The sequence below is a fragment of the Salmo salar genome, chromosome ssa16, assembly GCF_905237065.1.
Source record: "Salmo salar chromosome ssa16, Ssal_v3.1, whole genome shotgun sequence".
NCBI lineage: Eukaryota > Metazoa > Chordata > Actinopteri > Salmoniformes > Salmonidae > Salmo > Salmo salar.
Genome location: NC_059457.1, coordinates 34,829,828 through 34,850,310, shown reverse-complemented (window position 1 = coordinate 34,850,310; position 20,483 = coordinate 34,829,828). Strand labels below are relative to the sequence as shown.

Below are 20,483 nucleotides of genomic sequence, written 5' to 3'. Positions count from 1 at the left end.
ACCTTAAGCTACCATGAGAAGATCTAAAGATTGTTAGATAGTTTAAAATGTCAATAAATTGTTCACTAATATGCTATAGCCTACATGTTAAATGCTATTATCATTCGTTAATTAATTAGAAACACCTATATAAGAAAGTGTCTGTTACAATTTAATAGACGGGATAATAGAGCCCTATAGTGAGAAGAGAGATGGACTAGTCTTCAGAAGATTTTAAAAAAGTAGGCCTACATGTCTGGGAATTTCTTGACACCCCGCCTCTTTCATGAATAAGTAATTTCAGGTTCCATTCATTGGCTGTTTCTGTCATCCGGCTCCGAGTTTTTACTCAGCAGGCGGCCCGCTTCAGCACCCCAATGAAGAGGGAGTCCATCAGAGGCATTTGTTCCCTTCCACTTTTTTTTGTTGAAACATTTTCCTGCAATCTGTGCGTAAGTGGGTGTGTCAAATGTAGTGTAGGCTAGTGCTTGGGTAGCCTACGCACTCTGAAAATAGGAAAAGTTCATCATGAGTTTAGTCTGAAATCTACCGCGGACTACCAGGATGGCTGTCTGGACACGAGCAGACAAAAATGGTCAATTATACCTTTTGCTCCGGGACCGCTGGATTCGGGTAGCGGCCGAATTGACCCGCGAGACTTTCACATTAACGGCCGAAACAGAGATAAGCGGACACGGGAACAACTTGGATTACACCAATTCAGCGGGCCTGCGGAATGGAATGTCTAACGGAAACGACCCGGGTTTAGCGTCGGGAAATTCGAACCGTGGTCAAACCTCAAACCCAGAGCAACATCCGAACCATGGTGCGCTAGGACGAAGCGGTAGCCCAGCGCGCGGGGGCATCAACCGGGGTCACTACGACGGTTTTAATAGCCCCAGCTCTGGCAAGTATAATCGTGATAACGGTACGAACTCTGATTTTGGCAGCCCGGGGTCCAGTTACGGTAGTCCTGGATCTAGCTTCAGTTCCAGGCATGGCGAAACTTCCATCAATTTAGAATCCGGCGCATCAGAAGCTGTGCGTAAAGTTCGAGTTGTAAAACAAGAGTCTGGCGGGTTGGGGATCAGTATCAAGGGGGGTCGGGAAAACCGAATGCCCATCCTCATATCCAAGATCTTCCCCGGACTTGCAGCTGATCAGAGTCGGGCTCTTCGGGTCGGCGACGCGATCCTGTCAGTCAATGGAAATGACCTCAGGGAGGCTACGCATGATCTGGCGGTGCAGGCTCTAAAAAAGGCCGGGAAAGAGGTTACGCTTGAGGGTAAGTTTCCAAACGCAATAGCGGGGATTTGAGAAGGCCAGTCAATCTGACAGCAGCCTTCAGTAGTCGCCAAAACAATGTTCGCTTTATAGCCAAATGCGACTTTATTCTGCCTCTTTCTTAGAAGATATCGCCTAGGATGCAGCTGTGGGCCGAATATTGCATCAGGAAATAGACACACAGAAATACCTAAAATAAGATAATGAGCAGCCAGTTAGATGAACTTATTGATGACCAGGCTACTTTTTCATTTATTTTCAACGTAGCCAGAATTCTGGCCATGGTTTTAGGCTACAATGTTTACTTTCTAGCGCATTGCCAGACCACAGCGCATAGCTATAGGCTGCAATGTAACAAGTTCACACTCCACAACCATTGATGGGATTTTATAGGGGGCGGTATCAATGGACTCAACGTAGCCTATCTTTAGGCCAATTGTAAACACGAAAGTATTGCACAGTGGTTACAAAATTAGCTACATTGTATTTGTGGCAGTGGATTATTTTAGATAGGTCATTGTATGCTAAAGCGGTGAATCATCACGTTTGTGTGCTCTTATATTGATTTTAAGAGCACTTCAGTGTGAAGCCCAGGGTTTGGAAACAACTGGTCAGGGGCTGAAATGCACTGTGTGGTGGTTAATGGTTTGCACATGAACCCAGCATGAATACTGAGTAAGGTTGGATGTAGAGATGTAGTTAGTGTCATTTAGCAAGTCAAATGAGTTCTCACTATAATCCCCAAAATCAAGTAGTATTTTCTGCTTCTCGTCTGAAATAGGCCTAATAGTCCTAAATAACTTTAATCTCTGTCTCTCCATTACGGAAAACCTGGGATTTTGTTTAAGGAATGTCCCAGTTGCCTGTCACTGTTTGTTAGAATGACAGGGAGTGAGTTGTGGTGTTTGTAAATGGACCCCAATTCCAATCTGTCTGCATTCTCCTCATCCTCTGAAGGTCAGAATGAGGTTTCAATTTCCAGACCAATATGTAATGTACACAATACATCAACGCTAGACATTACAGCAATTAGTAACTTCACATTCCTCAACCAGGTTGCTTCTCAGGCCTGTGTAAAACTCTCACACAGGCCTGGATGTTGTGTTTCTAACTAATACTTCGCCGTTCATAATAAACATGAGCTCACTGTAATGGACATCGACTAACGTCATTCAGTTAGTACATTGGCTCATGGCTGTCTCGTTTAGTTTGTCTGCTCGTTGGTGGATAGAGGAGGAGGCCATTGTCTGGTTAAAAGGAAGAATAAGAACTCTACAAAGAGACAAAGACTGTATTCATAAAATGGGGACAGGCCCGATTAGAGACAGTTATTTTCTTTTGTTCACAAGCCAAAACTTACTGACCAATGACCACTGAACATTTCACTTGATTCTGCAATGCATCATAAAAGCCACCACATATGAAGTATGAATCCAGGTTAATGTTTTATGTCATTAATTTAAATAGCACTGTCGTTATTGATTAATATCAGTGGAAAGGCACATTTGCTCTCCAGTCTCTCTGTCTCATCGTTTGTTCAAGTTGTCTGTGTCTGTAAACAGAGATGGATATCCACAGAAATATCTGACCATAACCTACTCAGCTAAGACATTTGTTTGTGTGATTCGTTGCAGGGACAGTGTAGCAGCATGTGCACTTTATAATGTTTTTTTTTTTATCCACACACTGGATATATACAATGCTTCTGCCAAATGGCATGCCATCCTTTTGTGATCGAGGTCAGGGTGAAAAGAGGCGAGGAAGGGGATAGGTGTGTGTGTGTGTTTGAGAGGGAGCTTTTTTGAGTGGGGGGCAGGTGTGTATATTTGAGGGGAGCAGAGGGAGCCTCTCCAGAGCCTCTACACCCCCCCCCCCCATCTGGGGAGTCTGACACACTGTTCTCATTAAAGGCCTGGCAGCACACAGCCTGCATCAGGGGGAAGGGGAGAGAAAAGAGGGTGAAGCTGGACAAACCACAGGGGGATTTTGGTCAAAAGAAAAACAGTGGTAAGGGTCTGTGGTGTAACCGATCACTTAAAGCCATACCCGGGTGAAGGCTACAAGAAGAAGAGAGCAAATGTATGCATGATCAATCCATGGGGGATTGAACCTCAACTCCTTCAGCCAAATATAAGTTGGAGTCAGACAGATTCCCTTGGCTCTTCTCCCCTTCCTCCTCTCTGTCTCATTCCTCTGCATTGCTGTGGGCATATAGGTATGGAGGGAGAGAGACGAACTAGCTCCAGCTATGTGTGATGGCACCTCTAGGCACCTCGTCTCATCACTCTCAATCTCTCGCTGTCTTCTTTTCATTCTTTCCTTCGTTCTTACACACACACACACACACACACACACACACACACACACACACACTGTCCTCTGTGTACTGCCCTAATTAAAATCTGAACTGAAGCTGAGTGACAATGCTGACAGTTCTAATGAGATCTTTAAACAGCACCAGAGAGGGACAGTGAGAGCAGCTTCTGGAACCAACTATCTGACTCAGAACTTTTCACAAAGTTTTAACTCCATGTTGGGTGTGGGACACACTTTCTCCTTGTTCAGTTCAACAGAAAACTCTGCCATAAAACACCAACTAGCCCAAACATCCTCCTTGTTCCACTGCAGTCTGCACTTACTCAAGCAGAGTGTTGGCAGATGGAGATGTAGTGGTAAAGCTCCAAGTCTCCAATATGTATCTTCCCTCTGAATGCGAGCCAGTGTCATAACGTCTTTGTCACCTAAAGCTCAACTTATCATTGCTAAAGAATATCCATACAGATACCAGAGCTACAGTACAGTGGGGACGTAGGAATGACACACACAGACAGAACCTGTACTTAAATATACCATGAGATTGATAACATTGATGCCACTATGGCAGTGAGTGTAATCTTTATTTTGCTCCATCAGGATTCGCAGTGTGACTGTAGCAGGCTCTGTCCATCTTGATTTCTTCCGGGTTGGGTTTGGGTAGGGGTTTCCTCATGCTCTAGCTCATGTCTAGAGGGCCAGCCGCTTTGTGAAACACATACATACACACATACAGTACATATCCACACCAAAAGACTTGCAGAAATATTTACTGACACTGTTAGTAAGAACAGTGTGGTTTGCAGGGTCTGGGAAATGGGTTCCAATCCTTGACCTAGTGCCTCACCACTACCTCTACCACTACCTCCCTGTTTCCATCAAATTACACACACATACACACATACACACACAGTCCACCCATATTCATACTATATGTTTGGGCCAATTACTTTCACAACCCTAATCCTCTCCTACATGCAACAATTACCTCATCTTTTCAGCTCCTCATATCGAGTTTCTCAGTCAGAGCAGAGCGACCCAGAGGACTAACATACACCAGTAGAGGGGAGAGAGAGAGGAGAAGTGGAATAGGCCGCAGGACCAAATTTGGAAACTGAATTCTTGATTTCAGTCAAAGCCATTCTTCTCCAAGCAGCCGACCTGCCAAGCACACAACTGCACCGCCAACTATCCTACTCAGAGCAACTCCACAAGAGACGAATACATCTTTATAAGACATGCATTACTCTTTAATTGAGCATTGCAACTTTTCAACCACAGTCTGAAACATGATCAATCGTGTGTTGCGTTTAGACACACTTTTGTACAACTTGAGGTCTATGCATAATTAATCACTAATGTTCTTTATTTTGTGTCTTTCTGCGTTTCTGTAGTTAAATATATCAGAGAAGTTTCCCCACTGTTTAAGAAGCCCTCCTTGGTGGCAGACCTGCCGTGGGATGGAGTGCATCCTCAGTCCCCCAACTTCAGTGGCAGTGAGGACTCTGGGTCCCCCAAACACAGTGGGGCCAAGGACAGGAAAGTCATCCTCCTCAAAATGTGCTTTATCAGCAGGAACTTGACTATGCCTGACCTGGAGAACAGGTAAGACCTGCATTGTGTGCGTGCGTGCGTGTGTGCAATTGAAATGTGGCATAAGAGGGAAAATAGGAAACATAATGAGATTGTTGGTTTGGTATGTTTTAGTAAGATAATGATGAGGACTGTTGACTCCCAAAGGCTCTTGGAGCTGCACTCTCCTGATGGCCAGCATACGGTAGTGATGCGCTGTAAGGATGGCCCCAGCGCCCACTCCTGGTTCACAGCCATCCACACCAACATTGCTGCCCTGCTGCCCCAGACCCTGGCCCACATCAACTCCTACCTGGGTTCCAGCACCACTGGGTCACACCCCCAACTCAAACACATCAGCTGGCTGGCAGAACAGGTACTGCACTCATATAGGCCTTCAGAATAAATTACACAAACACACAAAATATTAAGCAAAATAATCCAATTGAAGTACTGTATGCTGCTGTCAAATACACGTATGTACAGATTCACACATACAGCATTGTGTAGTGTTGTTCAGCCTTGTGTAATAGTGCATGTGTACTGTGAAGAGTTTTATAAATGGGTCACTGTGTTTGTTCTGAACTTTCAGTTGTGATATTCTGTAGTCTTTTAAATGTGCTGTCTTATATGTTGTGCGAATCAGAATTGATTTAAAGTGCAGTTTACATGGGTCACAAGTCACAGCACAGGTTACACATAATTAAAAAGAACAATAGAGACAACACAATTGAAGAAAGGTCAACAATGGGGGAAAAGAGAAACAGCTGAACAAAATGAATGTAGCAAATAGTCCACAGGGCATAGCAGCATGGGAGTAATAGTCCACAGGGCATAGCAGCTTGGGAGCAATAGTCCACAGGGCATAGCAGCATGGGAGCAATAGTCCACAGGGCATAGCAGCATGGGAGCAATAGTCCACAGGGCATAGCAGCATGGGAGCAATAGTCCACAGGGCATAGCAGCATGGGAGCAATAGTCCACAGGGCATAGCAGCATGGGAGCAATAGTCCACAGGGCATAGCAGCATGGGAGTAATAGTCCACAGGGCATAGCAGCATGGGAGCAATAGTCCACAGGGCATAGCAGCATGGGAGCAATAGTCCACAGGGCATAGCAGCATGGGAGTAATGGTCCACAGGGCATAGCAGCTGGGAGTAATGGTCCACAGGGCATAGCAGCATGGGAGCAATGGTCCACAGGGCATAGCAGCATGGGAGCAATGGTCCACAGGGCATAGCAGCATGGGAGCAATGGTCCACAGGGCATAGCAGCATGGGAGCAATGGTCCACAGGGCATAGCAGCATGGGAGCAATGGTCCACAGGGCATAGCAGCATGGGAGCAATGGTCCACAGGGCATAGCAGCATGGGAGCAATGGTCCACAGGGCATAGCAGCATGGGAGCAATGGTCCACAGGGCATAGCAGCATGGGAGCAATGGTTCACAGGGCATAGCAGCATGGGAGCAATGGTCCACAGGGCATAGCAGCATGGGAGTAATGGTCCACAGGGCGTAGCAGCATGGGAGCAATGGTCCACAGGGCGTAGCAGCATGGGAGTAATGGTCCACAGGGCATAGCAGCATGGGAGTAATGGTCCACAGGGCATAGCAGCATGGGAGTAATAGTCCACAGGGCGTAGCAGCATGGGAGTAATAGTCCACAGGGCGTAGCAGCATGGGAGTAATAGTCCACAGGGCGTAGCAGCATGGGAGTAATAGTCCACAGGGCGTAGCAGCATGGGAGTAATAGTCCACAGGGCGTAGCAGCATGGGAGTAATAGTCCACAGGGCGTAGCAGCATGGGAGTAATAGTCCACAGGGCGTAGCAGCATTGGGAGTAATAGTCCACAGGGCGTAGCAGCATTGGGAGTAATAGTCCACAGGGCATAGCAGCATTGGGAGCAATAGTCCACAGGGCGTAGCAGCATGGGAGCAATAGTCCACAGGGCGTAGCAGCATGGGAGCAATAGTCCACAGGGCATAGCAGCATGGGAGTAATAGTCCACAGGGCATAGCAGCATGGGAGTAATAGTCCACAGGGCATAGCAGCATGGGAGTAATAGTCCACAGGGCATAGCAGCATGGGAGTAATAGTCCACAGGGCATAGCAGCATTGGGAGTAATAGTCCACAGGGCATAGCAGCATTGGGAGTAATAGTCCACAGGGCATAGCAGCATTGGGAGTAATAGTCCACAGGGCATAGCAGCATGGGAGTAATAGTCCACAGGGCATGGGAGTAATGGTCCACAGGGCATGGCAGCATGGGAGCTATGGTCCACAGGGCATAGCAGCATGGGAGTAATAGTCCACAGGGCATAGCAGCATGGGAGTAATAGTCCACAGGGCATAGCAGCATGGGAGCAATAGTCCACAGGGCATAGCAGCATGGGAGCAATAGTCCACAGGGCATAGCAGCATGGGAGTAATAGTCCACAGGGCATAGCAGTATGGGAGCAATAGTCCACAGGGCATGGGAGTAATGGTCCACAGGGCATGGCAGCATGGGAGCTATGGTCCACAGGGCATGGGAGCTATGGTCCACAGGGCATAGCAGCATGGGAGTAATGGTCCACAGGGCATAGCAGCATGGGAGTAATAGTCCACAGGGCATAGCAGCATGGGAGTAATAGTCCACAGGGCATAGCAGTATGGGAGCAATAGTCCACAGGGCATAGCAGCATGGGAGCAATAGTCCACAGGGCATAGCAGCATGGGAGTAATAGTCCACAGGGCATAGCAGCATGGGAGTAATAGTCCACAGGGCATGGGAGTAATGGTCCACAGGGCATGGCAGCATGGGAGCTATGGTCCACAGGGCATAGCAGCATGGGAGTAATGGTCCACAGGGCATAGCAGCATGGGAGTAATAGTTCACAGGGCATAGCAGCATGGGAGCAATAGTCCACAAAGTGGGTAGCGGTGCAGTGTCAGTACACCATGTTAAATGTATAGATATTGTCTGTGTGTGTTTTTAGTTGGCCATGTTGGGGGTTGACAGGAAGCACTTTGAGACAGAACCAAAGGAAGCTGCCGTTGCATTAACTTTTCTCTGTGCCCACCTAGCATGACACCCACACAACTACACAAACAGACGTGGAAAATCTCATCAGAAATTACATAAGCACTTTGACACACTTCTCTCTTGCTGTCTGTCTTTATGGTGTAGGTCCAGCTGGATGGTGGGCGGCACCAGTTCCGACCAATGGTCATGGCACTGACAGAGAAGGATATCCTGCTGTTTGAATCAGTGCCATGGAGCCGCGAAGCCTGGTCCACACCCATGCTCACACACCCACTACTTGCCACAAGGTAGGACAACAAGTTTGCAAGCCAGAATTAGAATGTAGGTTGTATTTCTCTTTGTCTGTCTCTCTATCTCTTTCTCTCTGCCATTTTCACTCTGCGATGTGTTGGCATTTTGTTATCATAACTTATGAATCACTGTAAGCTCTTTAAAAATCACTTGTGGGAGGAGCAAACAGTGAGTTGATATAACCTTGTGGTTTGTTCCTGTTTCTCTGTAGACTGGTGCACTCTGGCAGTGCCCGCAGTTCCCCGGCGCAGGGAGCAGACCTGGTGTTTGCCACTCGGACGGGTACAGGGCGGGGCATCGAGTCCCATGTGTTCCGGGTGGAGACACACTGGGACCTGTCCTCGTGGACCCGGGCCCTGGTGCAGGGGGCACATGCTGCTGCAGAACTCATTAAGGAGGTCTCCATTGGTGAGTGTGTGTGTGTCTGTCTATATGTCTAATGTTGGTTTGTCTAACTATCTGCATATATTATTGAGTGAGGCTTTGGAATCACATGATTCACTTCTCACAGTGATACAGGAAGTGGTGACAGAAAAAAGTGAATGTACCAAAAACACCAGTGGGGGAAAAAAAGTTGTAAAGGAAGAAGCATAGTCAGTTGGGGGAATGTTTCCACTCAATAGAGAACAATAGTTGGCTGCTAGTATGTGCTGGAAATGTTCAGTCTTTTCCTTCCCTATTCCACTGCAACACAAACATGTTCAGAAACTCTTTCACACAGGCACATACTGTTCCAATTACACACACACCCACACACACATTTACTTTGCAGTACTGTTCTCACACTTCCCTCCCTCTGTACCTCAGGTTGCATGCTGAACAGGCAGGACGTTCGCCTCATACTGCACTATGAGAAGGGCTTCACTGTGACCCGGGAGCCAGGAGAGTCTGCAGGGGGTGCTGTGCTCTTCAGATACCCCTTCGAGAAGCTCAAGATGTCTGCAGACGACGGGATCCGCAACCTCTATCTGGACTTTGGAGGTCCAGAGGGTGAAATGGTAAGCTACATCACTGTTAGAGTGCAATGGTCTAAAAGTTCATTGACTGTATTGATTAATGTACTGTTTGTATTTTTTATCTTGTCTCTTTCTTTCAGGTGTTTGACCTGCACTCTGGCCCCAAGCCCATGGTGTTTGTTCTTCATTCCTTCCTGTCTGCCAAACTGACTCGTCTGGGCCTGCTGACGTGAAGAGGGAAGAGGCTGGAGTCGGGAACATATCCATAAATATTCTTATTTTTACTATGTATCATTCATCACAGCCTTCCGATGTACTTTTGGCTATTTTTTTATGTATGTACTCTGTTCTTGTCAGGCAAATTAGTGATTTTGTGATGAACAGAGTACAAGTTTGTTCATATGAGCATGTGTACATGTAATTGGGTTTCCAAGTTGATGACTGCGTGTGAGTGGCCTAGAGCATACTGCCAGAATGAATGGGTTTATACTTTTACATTTCTGTTGGCTTTATAGAGTGCCTGTTACCCAAAAACTGATTATCTAGCACATTATCCAAAATGACTGTTATAATCAGGATTGCCAACTGTGCCTTGTTACATGTAGTCATAAATGCTATTTTTAGTGTGTGTGTGTGTGTAAAAGTATTTTTTATTTTCAAAAGGTAATAGGTTTTAAAGCAAAGTAAGCTTTCAACAACATGCACAGCAATAGTAGTATATTCTTATATTGTTAACATGCTATTTCTGTACTGTTTTTCAGTTAATTATTTTGTATGTATATCCTATGTTTAGCATGACTTGACTATGAAAATGTGATGCTATTTTTGAGCATTTACAAAACCATGGCGTAACGCCAGTGACCCCTGTCACCTGCCTCAAAGTCAACCTGCCCTCCAGTAGGATAGTCACACTGCCAAACCATTGTCCCATGCTGCCTGAGAATACCACTTCCCTTTATCACTCCCTTCTGCATTAGCCCTAAGCCAATGCTTTCTATTAAAGCTCATGAGGTCATACCTAAGCTTCTTTGCCTTTTTCTGACCTCATATTTTTCTGTGATTCCTGAGGAAGTTGCATACACACCATGTAAACATAATATTTACTGTCAATAGGCATCCACAGTAAAGTCACTGAGCTACAAGCTGTCTGCTAAGTGTTCTGGGAAATGTTTCCATCCAGTACATAATTAAAATAAGCGAAATATATACCTATAAAGAACGTTGAAAGATGTTCATTCAGCACTATGATATCTGAGAACACCATTTCAGCTGTAATATGGTACCTCATCATGTCCATTTAGTGAAAGGAAGCTTTGGATGCTTTTACTAGCACAAATGGGATGCTATTCTTTTATTTTGTTTTATCCCTGTATAAGCTTATCATCTTGCTGTATGTGACCTCTGAGTCCTACATATGTCAAAGCTCTTTTTCAGACCCTGCTGTACCACGTGATCACCCTAACAGCTTGTCTCAGTATGTAAGCGGATACTGTAAGTGGGGCCTAGTGGATGCTGCCAATTCTATGACTGAACTCTATCCCAATTCAGTCTCTGTAGGCCTACTTCTAATAATGGACATTTTTATCAATACCTGAACTGTTCAATTTCTAGCTTGATAGCCACCTTAATTTACCCATGAATGTATCTTAATTAGCATTTCACAGTGTCAAACTGTCATATCTTTCTCTTTTGGTTGTTCGTTTTGAGCTATATACTGTTATTGCAAAGAAACACTTTTTTTTTTTGAGAAAGGGTTTTTTAACCAAAGTTACATGTGGCAGCTTGCGTTCCACACAATCATTTAGCAGAGAAAGCACAGGAGAAACCCTGCTGCTGCAAACCTGTTATATGCAAAGTATTTTAGACTTCCAAGCCTGTATTAAGATGTATGATAATAATGTAATAATCTAAAATGTAAATATCTATAAGAATAAAACATGTTAATGTCCAACTGTAACAAATGGATTTGATGTCTGTCATTGCAATGGAAGGAAAGCTGGTTCAGAAAAGCCTAACAAAAAATAGATTTCGCAATACCGTGCCACTCCTCTCTTTAATAAAATAATAATAATCTGACTCAGTAATTATCCTGTCCGCTAGGCGTCACTACTTCTGTTTTTCTTCTCTTTCATGAGTGACGCAGACGCTGCATGAATGTCTGTAGTTACCACTAGCTACGGTTGTTGCTGTTGCCTGGGCAGTGGCTGTCAAATAGGCTAGCGAAGCTACCTTTGTCATGATTTTGTAGCAACACCTCTCCTGAAAATATAGTAACCATATTTGAAAGATACCTTGAATTAGCATCAGAGACGCTGGGCGAAGAGCAAAAGAGTGAGATGAAATGACAACGTCAACATTACAGGTAGCAAAACATTAGCTAGCTAACGTTCGCTACGTTACTTGCTAACTTGTGTCAACAAAATCTAGCTAATGTTATCACCATTAGTTTACGAGCTACACTATTATACATTCTGATTAATAGTTACCAGTCAACTTGTTATTCAACTGAATACTGTAGCGACAACAAAAACACCACATTTTCCACTGTTGGTAGTTTGACCATTGGCACAAATAACTGTTACGAGGCCATGTATATTGTAATGGTATGTCTTGCAAACAAAATAGTTTGCTAGTCAAGTCTAGTGAGTACTAGTAGTTATTAGTCTGTAAATGTCAGATATAATCTGTTACAGTTTATGGATTCCAACCTTAAAGGTAAATCTACAGTTTATTTGTTTGGTTTGACCCATGGTCTGAACCTGTACTCCCCTGTTTCATTTATATGGTTCATCCCTTCCTCTCTTCCCTCACACAGAAAGCGATTGATCTTGTGACCAAAGCCACAGAGGAGGACAAGAACAAGAACTATGAGGAAGCCTTGCGCCTTTACCAGCATGCAGTGGAGTACTTCCTGCATGCTATCAAGTGTGAGTGTGAAATGTAATATTTTTCTGTTCATAGTCCAATTTGTTTAAGCATTCAGAGTAGAAATTAGGTTGTTGTTTTTGAAGGCAAAAAGTAATGTGTTTTGATCTCTTCTTCCAGATGAGGCACACAGTGACAAGGCAAAGGAGAGCATACGTGGGAAGTGTATGCAGTACCTAGACCGGGCCGAGAAACTCAAAGATTTCTTGAAAAACAAAGAAAAAACAGGGAAGAAGCCTGTCAAGGAAGCACAGAGTAATGATAAGTATGTTGTCACACATCTGTTCACACAGACACTGTCCTACATTAACACAAGCATACCTAGGAAATAACAATTTGCCAAACAGACAATATGAAGGAAAAAGGAAACCGCACACTGCTCTTGATAGTATCACTGATCTTTAATAAGCTTACGTATCGGCCTCACGGCCTTCGTCAGAGCTTTTGTGAGTTTTTTTAAATTAGCACCCTTATGTAGACCTAGCCCCACCCACATCCGTTCCACGCGTCGAATGGGGTTGGAGTCGAGAGAAATCAAATAAGTGCCACAGTCACCGGCACCAAATAGTTTGTTTCACATTACACATTCCTTTTAGGAGTGACAGTGACAGCGAGGGTGAAAACCCAGAGAGAAAGAAACTGCAGGAGCAACTGATGGGTGAGTGTGTGTTTCTCTCTTTCACACACCAGCTGTCTAAACTGTGTCTGTGATGTTCATGAGGGAAATTAACTTTGATGCTAAACTGATCCATGTCCTGGTACAGGTGCCATTGTAATGGAAAAGCCCAATGTCCGGTGGAACGATGTAGCTGGGCTGGAGGGAGCTAAGGAGGCCCTGAAGGAAGCTGTAATCCTGCCCATTAAATTCCCTCACCTCTTCACAGGTTAGACTGCCTTTTTTCCCCCTCACATATCTACTCTCTTTCTCACTATCTTCTGCATGGACATGTCACCATAATGATATAATACTGTATGTGTATTCTGTCTATTTGTTCATTATGCTTGAATGTATCTCTGGTTGCAGGCAAACGCACTCCATGGAGAGGGATTCTTCTCTTTGGACCCCCTGGGACTGGAAAGTCTTACCTGGCCAAAGCAGTAGCCACAGAAGCCAACAACTCCACCTTCTTCTCTGTGTCATCATCAGACCTCATGTCCAAGTGGCTTGGAGAGAGTGAGAAGTGAGACATCATTTCTTATTTGTAATTCTACTGTTTGTGTAAATCCCCATTATGCATCCACACCTGATTGGACAAAAAATTTATTCTCACTGATACTTATGTATCAAATCAAATTTATTTCTCACGTGCTGAATACAACAGACCTTACCGTGAAATGCTTACTTACAAGCCCTTAACCAACAATGGAGTTTTAAGAAAATATTTACTAAATAAACTAAAGTTAAAAAAACGCACTCCATAACAATAATGAGGCTATATACAGCGACTACCTGTACCGAGTCAATGATCGAGGTAATTTGTACATGTAGGTAGGGGTAAAGTGACTATGCATAGATAAACAGCGAGTAGCAGCAGTGTAAAAACAAAGGGGGGTTTAATGCAAATAGTCCGGGTGGCCATTTGTTTAATTGTTAAGCAGTCTTATTGCTTGTGGGTAGAAGCTGTTAAGGAGCCTTTTGAACCTAGACTTGGAGCTCAAACGGTAGCAGAGAGAACAGTCTATGAATTGGGTGACTGGAATCTTTGACAATGTTTTGGGCCTTCCTCTGACATGCCTAGTATATAGGTCCTGGATGGCAGGAAGCTTAGGCCCAGTGATGTACTGGGCTGTACACACTACCCTCTGTAGCACCTTACGGTCAGATGCATAGCAGTTGCCATACCAGGCGGTGATGCAACCCAGTCAGGATGCTCTCGATTGTGCAGTTGTAAAACTTTTTGAGGATCTGGGGACCCATGCCAAATCCTTTCAGTCTCCTGAGGGGGAAAAGGCATTGTAGTGCCCTCTTCATGAATGTCTTGATGTGTTTGGACCATGATAGTTTGTTGGTGATGTGGACACCAAGGACCTTGAAACTCTAAAACTGCTCCACTACAGCCCTGTTTATGTGAATGGGGACGTGTTCGGCCCTCTTCCTGTAGTCCACGATCAGCTCCTTTGTCTTACTCACGTTGAGTGAGAGGTTGTTGTCCTGGCACCACACTGCCAGGTCTCTGACATCCTCCCTATAGTCTGTGTCGTCGTTGATCAGGCCTACCACTGTTGTGTCATCAGCAAACTTAATGATGGTGTTGGATTCGTGCTTGGCCACACAGTACAGGAGGGGACTCGGCACACACCCCTGATGGGAAATTGTATTGAGGATCAGCGTGGCAGATGTGTTGTTGCCTACTCTTACCACCTGGGGGCGGCCCGTCAGGAAGTCCAGGATCCAGTTGCAGAGGGAGGTGTTTAGTCCCAGGGTCCTTAGCTTAGTGATGAGCTTTGTGGGCACTATGGTGTTGCACGGTGAGCTGTAGCCAATGAACAGCATTCTCACACAGGTGTTCCTTTTGTCCAGGTTGGAAAGGGCAGTGTGGAGTGCGATTGAGATTGCGTCCTCTGTGGATCTGTTGGGGCGGTATGCAAATTGGAGTGGGTCTAGGGTTTCCGGGATGATGGTGTTGATGTGAGCCATGACCAGCCTTTCAAAGCACTTCATGGCTACAGATGTGAGTGCTACGGATCGGTAGTCATTTAGGCAGGTTACCTTAGTGTTATTGGGCACAGGGACTATGGTGGTCTGCTTGAAACATGTAGGTATTACAGACTCAGACAGAGAGAGGTTGAAAATGTCAGTGAAGACACTTGCCAGTTGGTCCGTGCATGCCTTGAGTACACGTCCTGGTAATCTATCTGGCTCCGCGGCCTTGTGAATGTTGACCTGTTTAAAGGTCTTGCTCACATCGGCTACGGAGAGCGTGATCACACACTCGTCCGGAACAGCTGGCGCTCTCATGCATGCTTCAGTGTTGCTTGCCTCGAAGCAAGCGTAAGTAACCTGTTGAATGTTTGTGCCTCTCTTTCTCTCTCTATCCATCAGACTGGTGAAGAACCTGTTTGATCTTGCCCGCCAGCACAAGCCCTCCATCATCTTTATTGACGAGGTGGACTCGCTCTGTGGCTCCAGGAATGAGAATGAGAGTGAGGCAGCCCGGCGGATTAAGACCGAGTTCCTGGTACAGATGCAAGGTGAGAATTTAGACTACAGTCTATACCCACTCCCCACTTTCTGCCAAGACAGCTTTTAGACTTCAGATCAAACAAACACCCCATCAAAGAGGACTTAACTTAAAAGTCTACTGCATCAGTTGACTTGACCTTTCCGATTCAATGCGTAACATGTTCTATATAAGCAACAGGCTTACATAGTCTTCATTCCTACTCTCTGATTGACAGGTGTGGGCAACAACAACGATGGAATCCTCACCCTTGGAGCCACTAACATTCCCTGGGTTCTGGATGCTGCCATCCGTAGAAGGTCAGTGATCAATAAGGGGGCAGGTTGGGATGGGATATACAGTATGTTTGTTGTTTAACAGATTCACAAAAGTAATGATAAAGCCTGAATATTTGTTTATACTGTCTACCTATTAATGTAGATTCCATTGAGTGGAAGACCAGTCCTGGAGTTTTCTTGAAATGTTTGTAGAACAGTAGATAAGCACCCAAAATGGGAAATGTTTTGTGTTGTAATGTTCAAGCAAAAATGATTTCCTAATGGGTACAATAGTCATGGTCAAGCATTCTCATCAGAATTATGTCACTGTCAGGTTTGAGAAGCGTATCTACATCCCTCTCCCAGAGGAGCCCGCCAGGTCCCAGATGTTCCGGCTGCACCTGGGCAACACACCCCACAGCCTGAGTGACGCAGACCTTCGTCAGCTCGCCAAAAAGACAGAAGGCTACTCCGGGGCTGATATCAGCGTCATTGTACGAGATGCCCTCATGCAGCCTGTCAGGAAAGTGCAGTCAGCCACACACTTCAAAAAGGTAATTTATACCCATGATGTTCCCTCTAATTTCTTCCTCGCTGAGCAAATTTCAGGTCTGAATTTGTGAAAATTCAGTGCAACTTCCAGTGCGCGTTTACTGTGAACACTGAGGCTGAACCTGCTTTAAGTTAGTTTTAGCAGTGGCCAAGTAGGCTACTGTGACTATTTGCTCATAATGTAGGTCTACCAGAGTGGCCTACCATCAAAAACAATGGTGGAAATACGTCCCATAACATTTTTAACGTTTAAATACCTGTTCTATCATTCAGCCTATAGTAGCAGCCAATGTGGTATTCAATGTAGGCCTACATTCCATTGAAAAAAAAAAAAAAACATGCAGGGCTTGACATGAACTTGTTTATCCACTTGTTCTTTAGACAAGGTGAATGAAAATGTTGTTTCTGATACAAGAAACCACTTTACAAAATCAAATGCATTATCATTCCCATACCATTATTAATTAGAATCAGACCAACTATGCTACCCTCTGCCTATTGGCTACTTAGCTTATTCAAGCCTGCCTCAAAATACAACACTGCCCCTAGCAAAAGATATGAACAAAATGTGCACACGTGGCTAAATGCAGCTCTTGCTTTGATCTCAAAACAAGCCCATCTACTCAAGACCACAGCTGGTAACACAGTCCAGTTCATAGTAAATAGCACGGATCCATATATGGCAATGGTCTATTTGCATAAAGACCTACTGCAGCTCTGATTGGCTATGCCGCACAGGTCTGTGTAGAGTATGGGCTGGGTCGTGTGTAATAGAATCCTACTCCGATGTGTTCTACCTACAACAAAACATCCTCCGTAGTTCGTTTTGTTTAAGTATGTTGCATTGAAAGTGGCTAATATTGAGTTGATTTGATGACAGTAAAGAGAAAGGTTGATAGTGTTCAGAGTGGAAAACTGCACTCTGCGTGGCAGTCCTGGGGAGCTGCGTGGCAGTCCTGGGGAGCTGCGTGGCAGTCCTGGGGAGCTGCGTGGCAGTCCTGGGGAGCTGCGTGGCAGTCCTGGGGAGCTGCGTGGCAGTCCTGGGGAGCTGCGTGGCAGTCTCGGGCCCGCACGCAGATTAGATGGAACATTGCCCATGATATAGTAACTCTATTGCGGTCGACTCTTGTACACTACACTAAAGATGTTTCTCTTTCCCTGCTATTAAGGAGATTTAAGAGTTTGTTTGTTGTGGTACTCAAGGTGCGAGGGCCATCCCGTGCCAACAGTCAATTGATGGTGGATGACCTTCTGACCCCGTGTTCGCCTGGGGACCCAGCTGCCATAGAATTAACCTGGATGGATGTGCCTAGCGACAAGCTGCTGGAACCCATCGTCTGCATGGTGAGAAACATCCACAACAGACACTCATATTTTGCTTACACATTCAGGCATTACACTCATATTTGTACAAATACTGAACAATGCTAATGGTTTGTCCTCTGCTTTGTCCCTGTGCCCTCCAGTCTGACATGCTGCGGTCACTGTCCACCACGCGTCCCACAGTCAACAGTGAAGACTTGTTCAAGGTCAGGAAGTTCACAGAGGACTTTGGACAGGAGGGCTAAGAGGTCCTGGTCAGCCAGAGGCTTCACTACTCCTTACTCTGTTTGTCCTCTCAAGCCCCATTCATACAACCTCCTGCCAAGTAGTAGCTACAGTACTACCACACTACAAACTTGGATTTGTTCGACTAACCTGCATTGGCAAGAATGATGGAGCATTTAACCTCATACCATTTCCCTCCGATCATACACTATTGCAGTCCTGAAGACTGAGACTATATTTTTTTTGCCATCCTGCACTTTAAGTTGTTAATCATTATGAAGGAAGGGTGAAGAGCTTTTGAACAATTACATTTAACATAGCTCTTGTCTTGCATGTGTGTAAGTCATAGGCTGTGTTTAAACAGGCAGCCCAATTCTGCTTTTTTTTCCACTAATTTGTCTTTTGACTAATCAGATCAGCGCTGAAGATCTGATGTGAATGGTCAAAATACCTATTAGTGGAAAGCGATATCAGAATTGGGCTGCCTGTTTCAACGCAGCCTTAATGTATGTCTTGTGTAGGAGCGCTCTGCTTTTAAATGAATTGAGTTGACTGACCATAGCTACCCCCTCTCCCAGGCCCCACTAGAGCTGCCCCTATGTTACAGGCAGTGTTACTTACACTATTTATGATTATTTATTTTATTCTATTTTATCTGGTCAAGATGTGTTGACTGTATGAGTGACTGAGGACACAGCTGATCATTGACTGGGAGAGGTATTTACATTTCACTATTTCTCTGACATGTTATGTGAATGAAGATGGGGACAAGAGCCCTTTTCTATTTCTGGATCTGAGCATTGAAAATAATAGTTCCATGACAGACATGATCATATTGTTCCTATATGTCATAATAGTATTGCTGTGTCTGTATAGTTGGGGGTGTCTGTTCTGGTCCCAAAGGGGATCTCACTGCAGTTACACATATCCATGATAACCTGACTTAGTGAATCCAGAATTCTAAAATAAAAAGATGTTTGTCATTATTCCATTTCAACTTTACATTATCCATGTTATTACAGTTGAAGGCGGAAGTTTACATACACCTTAGCCAAATACATTTAAACTCAGTTTTTCACAATTCCTGACATTTCATCCTAGTAAAAATTCCCTGTTTTAGGTCAGTTAGGATCACCACTTTATTTTAAAAATGTGAAATGTCAGAATAATAGTAGAGAATTATTTGTTTCAGCTGTGGGTCAGAAGTTTACATGCACTCAATTAGTATTTGGTAGCATTGCCTTTTATTGTTTAACTTGGGTCAAATGTTTCAGGTGGCCTTCCACAAGCTTCCCACAATAAGTTGGGTGAATTTTGGCCCATTCCTCGTGACAGAGCTGGTGTAACTGAGTCAGGTTTGAAGGCCTCCTTGCTCGCACACACTTTTTCAGTTCTGCCCACAAATTGTCTATGGGACTGAGGTCAGGGCTTTGTGATGGCCACTCCAATACCTTGACTTTAATGTCCATAAGCCATTTTGCCACAACTTTGGAAGTATGCTTGGGGTCATTGTCCATTTGCTTTAACTTCCTGACTGATGTCTTGAGATGTTGCTTCAATATATCCACATAATTTTCCATCCTCATGATGCCATCTATTTTGTGAAGTGCACCAGTCCCTCCTGCAGCAAAGCGCCACCCCGTGCTTCACGGTTGGGATGGTGTTCTTCGGCTTACAAGCCTACCCCTTTCTCCGAACATAACGATGGGCATTATGGCCAAACAGTTCTATTTTTCTTCAGACCAGAGGACATTTCTCCAAAAAGTATGATCTTTGTCCCCATGTGCAGTTGCAAACCGTAGTCTGGCTTTTTTATGGCGGTTTTGGAGCAGTGGCTTCTTCCTTGCTGAGCGGCCTTTCAGGTTATGCCGACATAGGACACGTTTTACTGTGGCTATAGATACTTTTGTACCGGTTTCCTCCAGCATCTTCACAAGGTCCTTTGCTGTTGTTCTGGGATTGATTTGCACTTTTCGCACCAAAGTACGTTCATCTCTAGGAGACAGAAAATCTCTCCTTCCTGAGCAGTATGACGGCTGCGTGGTCCCATGGTGTTTATACTTGCGTACTATTGTTTGTACAGATGAACGTGGTACCTTCAGGCGTTTCGAAATTGCTCCCAAGGATGAACCAGACTTGTGTAGGTCTATAATTTTTTTCTGAGGTCTTGGCTGATTTCTTTTGATTTTCCCATGATGTCAAGCAAAGAGGCAGTGAGTTGGAAGGTAGGCCTTGAAATACATCCACAGGTACATCTCCAATTGACTTAAATGATGTCAATTAGCCTATCAGAAGCTTCTAAAGCCATTACATTTTCTGGAATTTTCCAAGCTGTTTAAAGGCACAGTCAACTTAGTGTATGTAAACGTCTGACCCACTGCAATTGTAATACAGTGAATTATAAGTGAAATAATCTGTCTAAACAATTGTTGTAAAAATGACTTGTGTCATGCACAAAGTAGATGTCCTAACTGACTTGCCAAAACTATAGTTTGTTAACAAGAAATTTGTGGAGTGGTTGAAAAACAAATTTTAATGACTCCAACCTAAGTGTATGTAAACTTCCGACCTTGACTGTATATAGCAGATCACTGGCTA

General features: G+C 44.6%; 2 protein-coding genes across 2 annotated transcripts; both read left to right on the top strand.

Annotated features, from left to right (window-relative positions):
* Positions 1–335: 335 nt before the first annotated feature.
* On the top strand, positions 336–10,438 carry LOC106573669 (beta-2-syntrophin). The gene is made up of 7 exons (XM_014148933.2): positions 336–1,264; positions 4,971–5,181; positions 5,317–5,524; positions 8,319–8,461; positions 8,677–8,873; positions 9,273–9,463; positions 9,562–10,438. The coding sequence occupies exons 1-7, from the start codon at positions 544–546 to the stop codon at positions 9,652–9,654; spliced, it is 1,764 nt and encodes a 587-aa protein (XP_014004408.1). The 5' UTR covers positions 336–543; the 3' UTR covers positions 9,655–10,438.
* A 1,112-nt stretch (positions 10,439–11,550) lies between these two features.
* Positions 11,551–18,871, top strand: vps4a (vacuolar protein sorting 4 homolog A). Its single transcript, XM_045697194.1, has 11 exons — positions 11,551–11,783; positions 12,237–12,348; positions 12,467–12,611; positions 12,943–13,004; positions 13,111–13,230; positions 13,371–13,527; positions 15,390–15,538; positions 15,746–15,827; positions 16,120–16,339; positions 17,541–17,681; positions 17,804–18,871. Exons 1-11 carry the CDS (start codon positions 11,763–11,765, stop codon positions 17,903–17,905), a joined length of 1,311 nt encoding a protein of 436 aa, XP_045553150.1. The 5' UTR covers positions 11,551–11,762; the 3' UTR covers positions 17,906–18,871.
* The last annotated feature ends 1,612 nt before the right edge of the window (positions 18,872–20,483 follow it).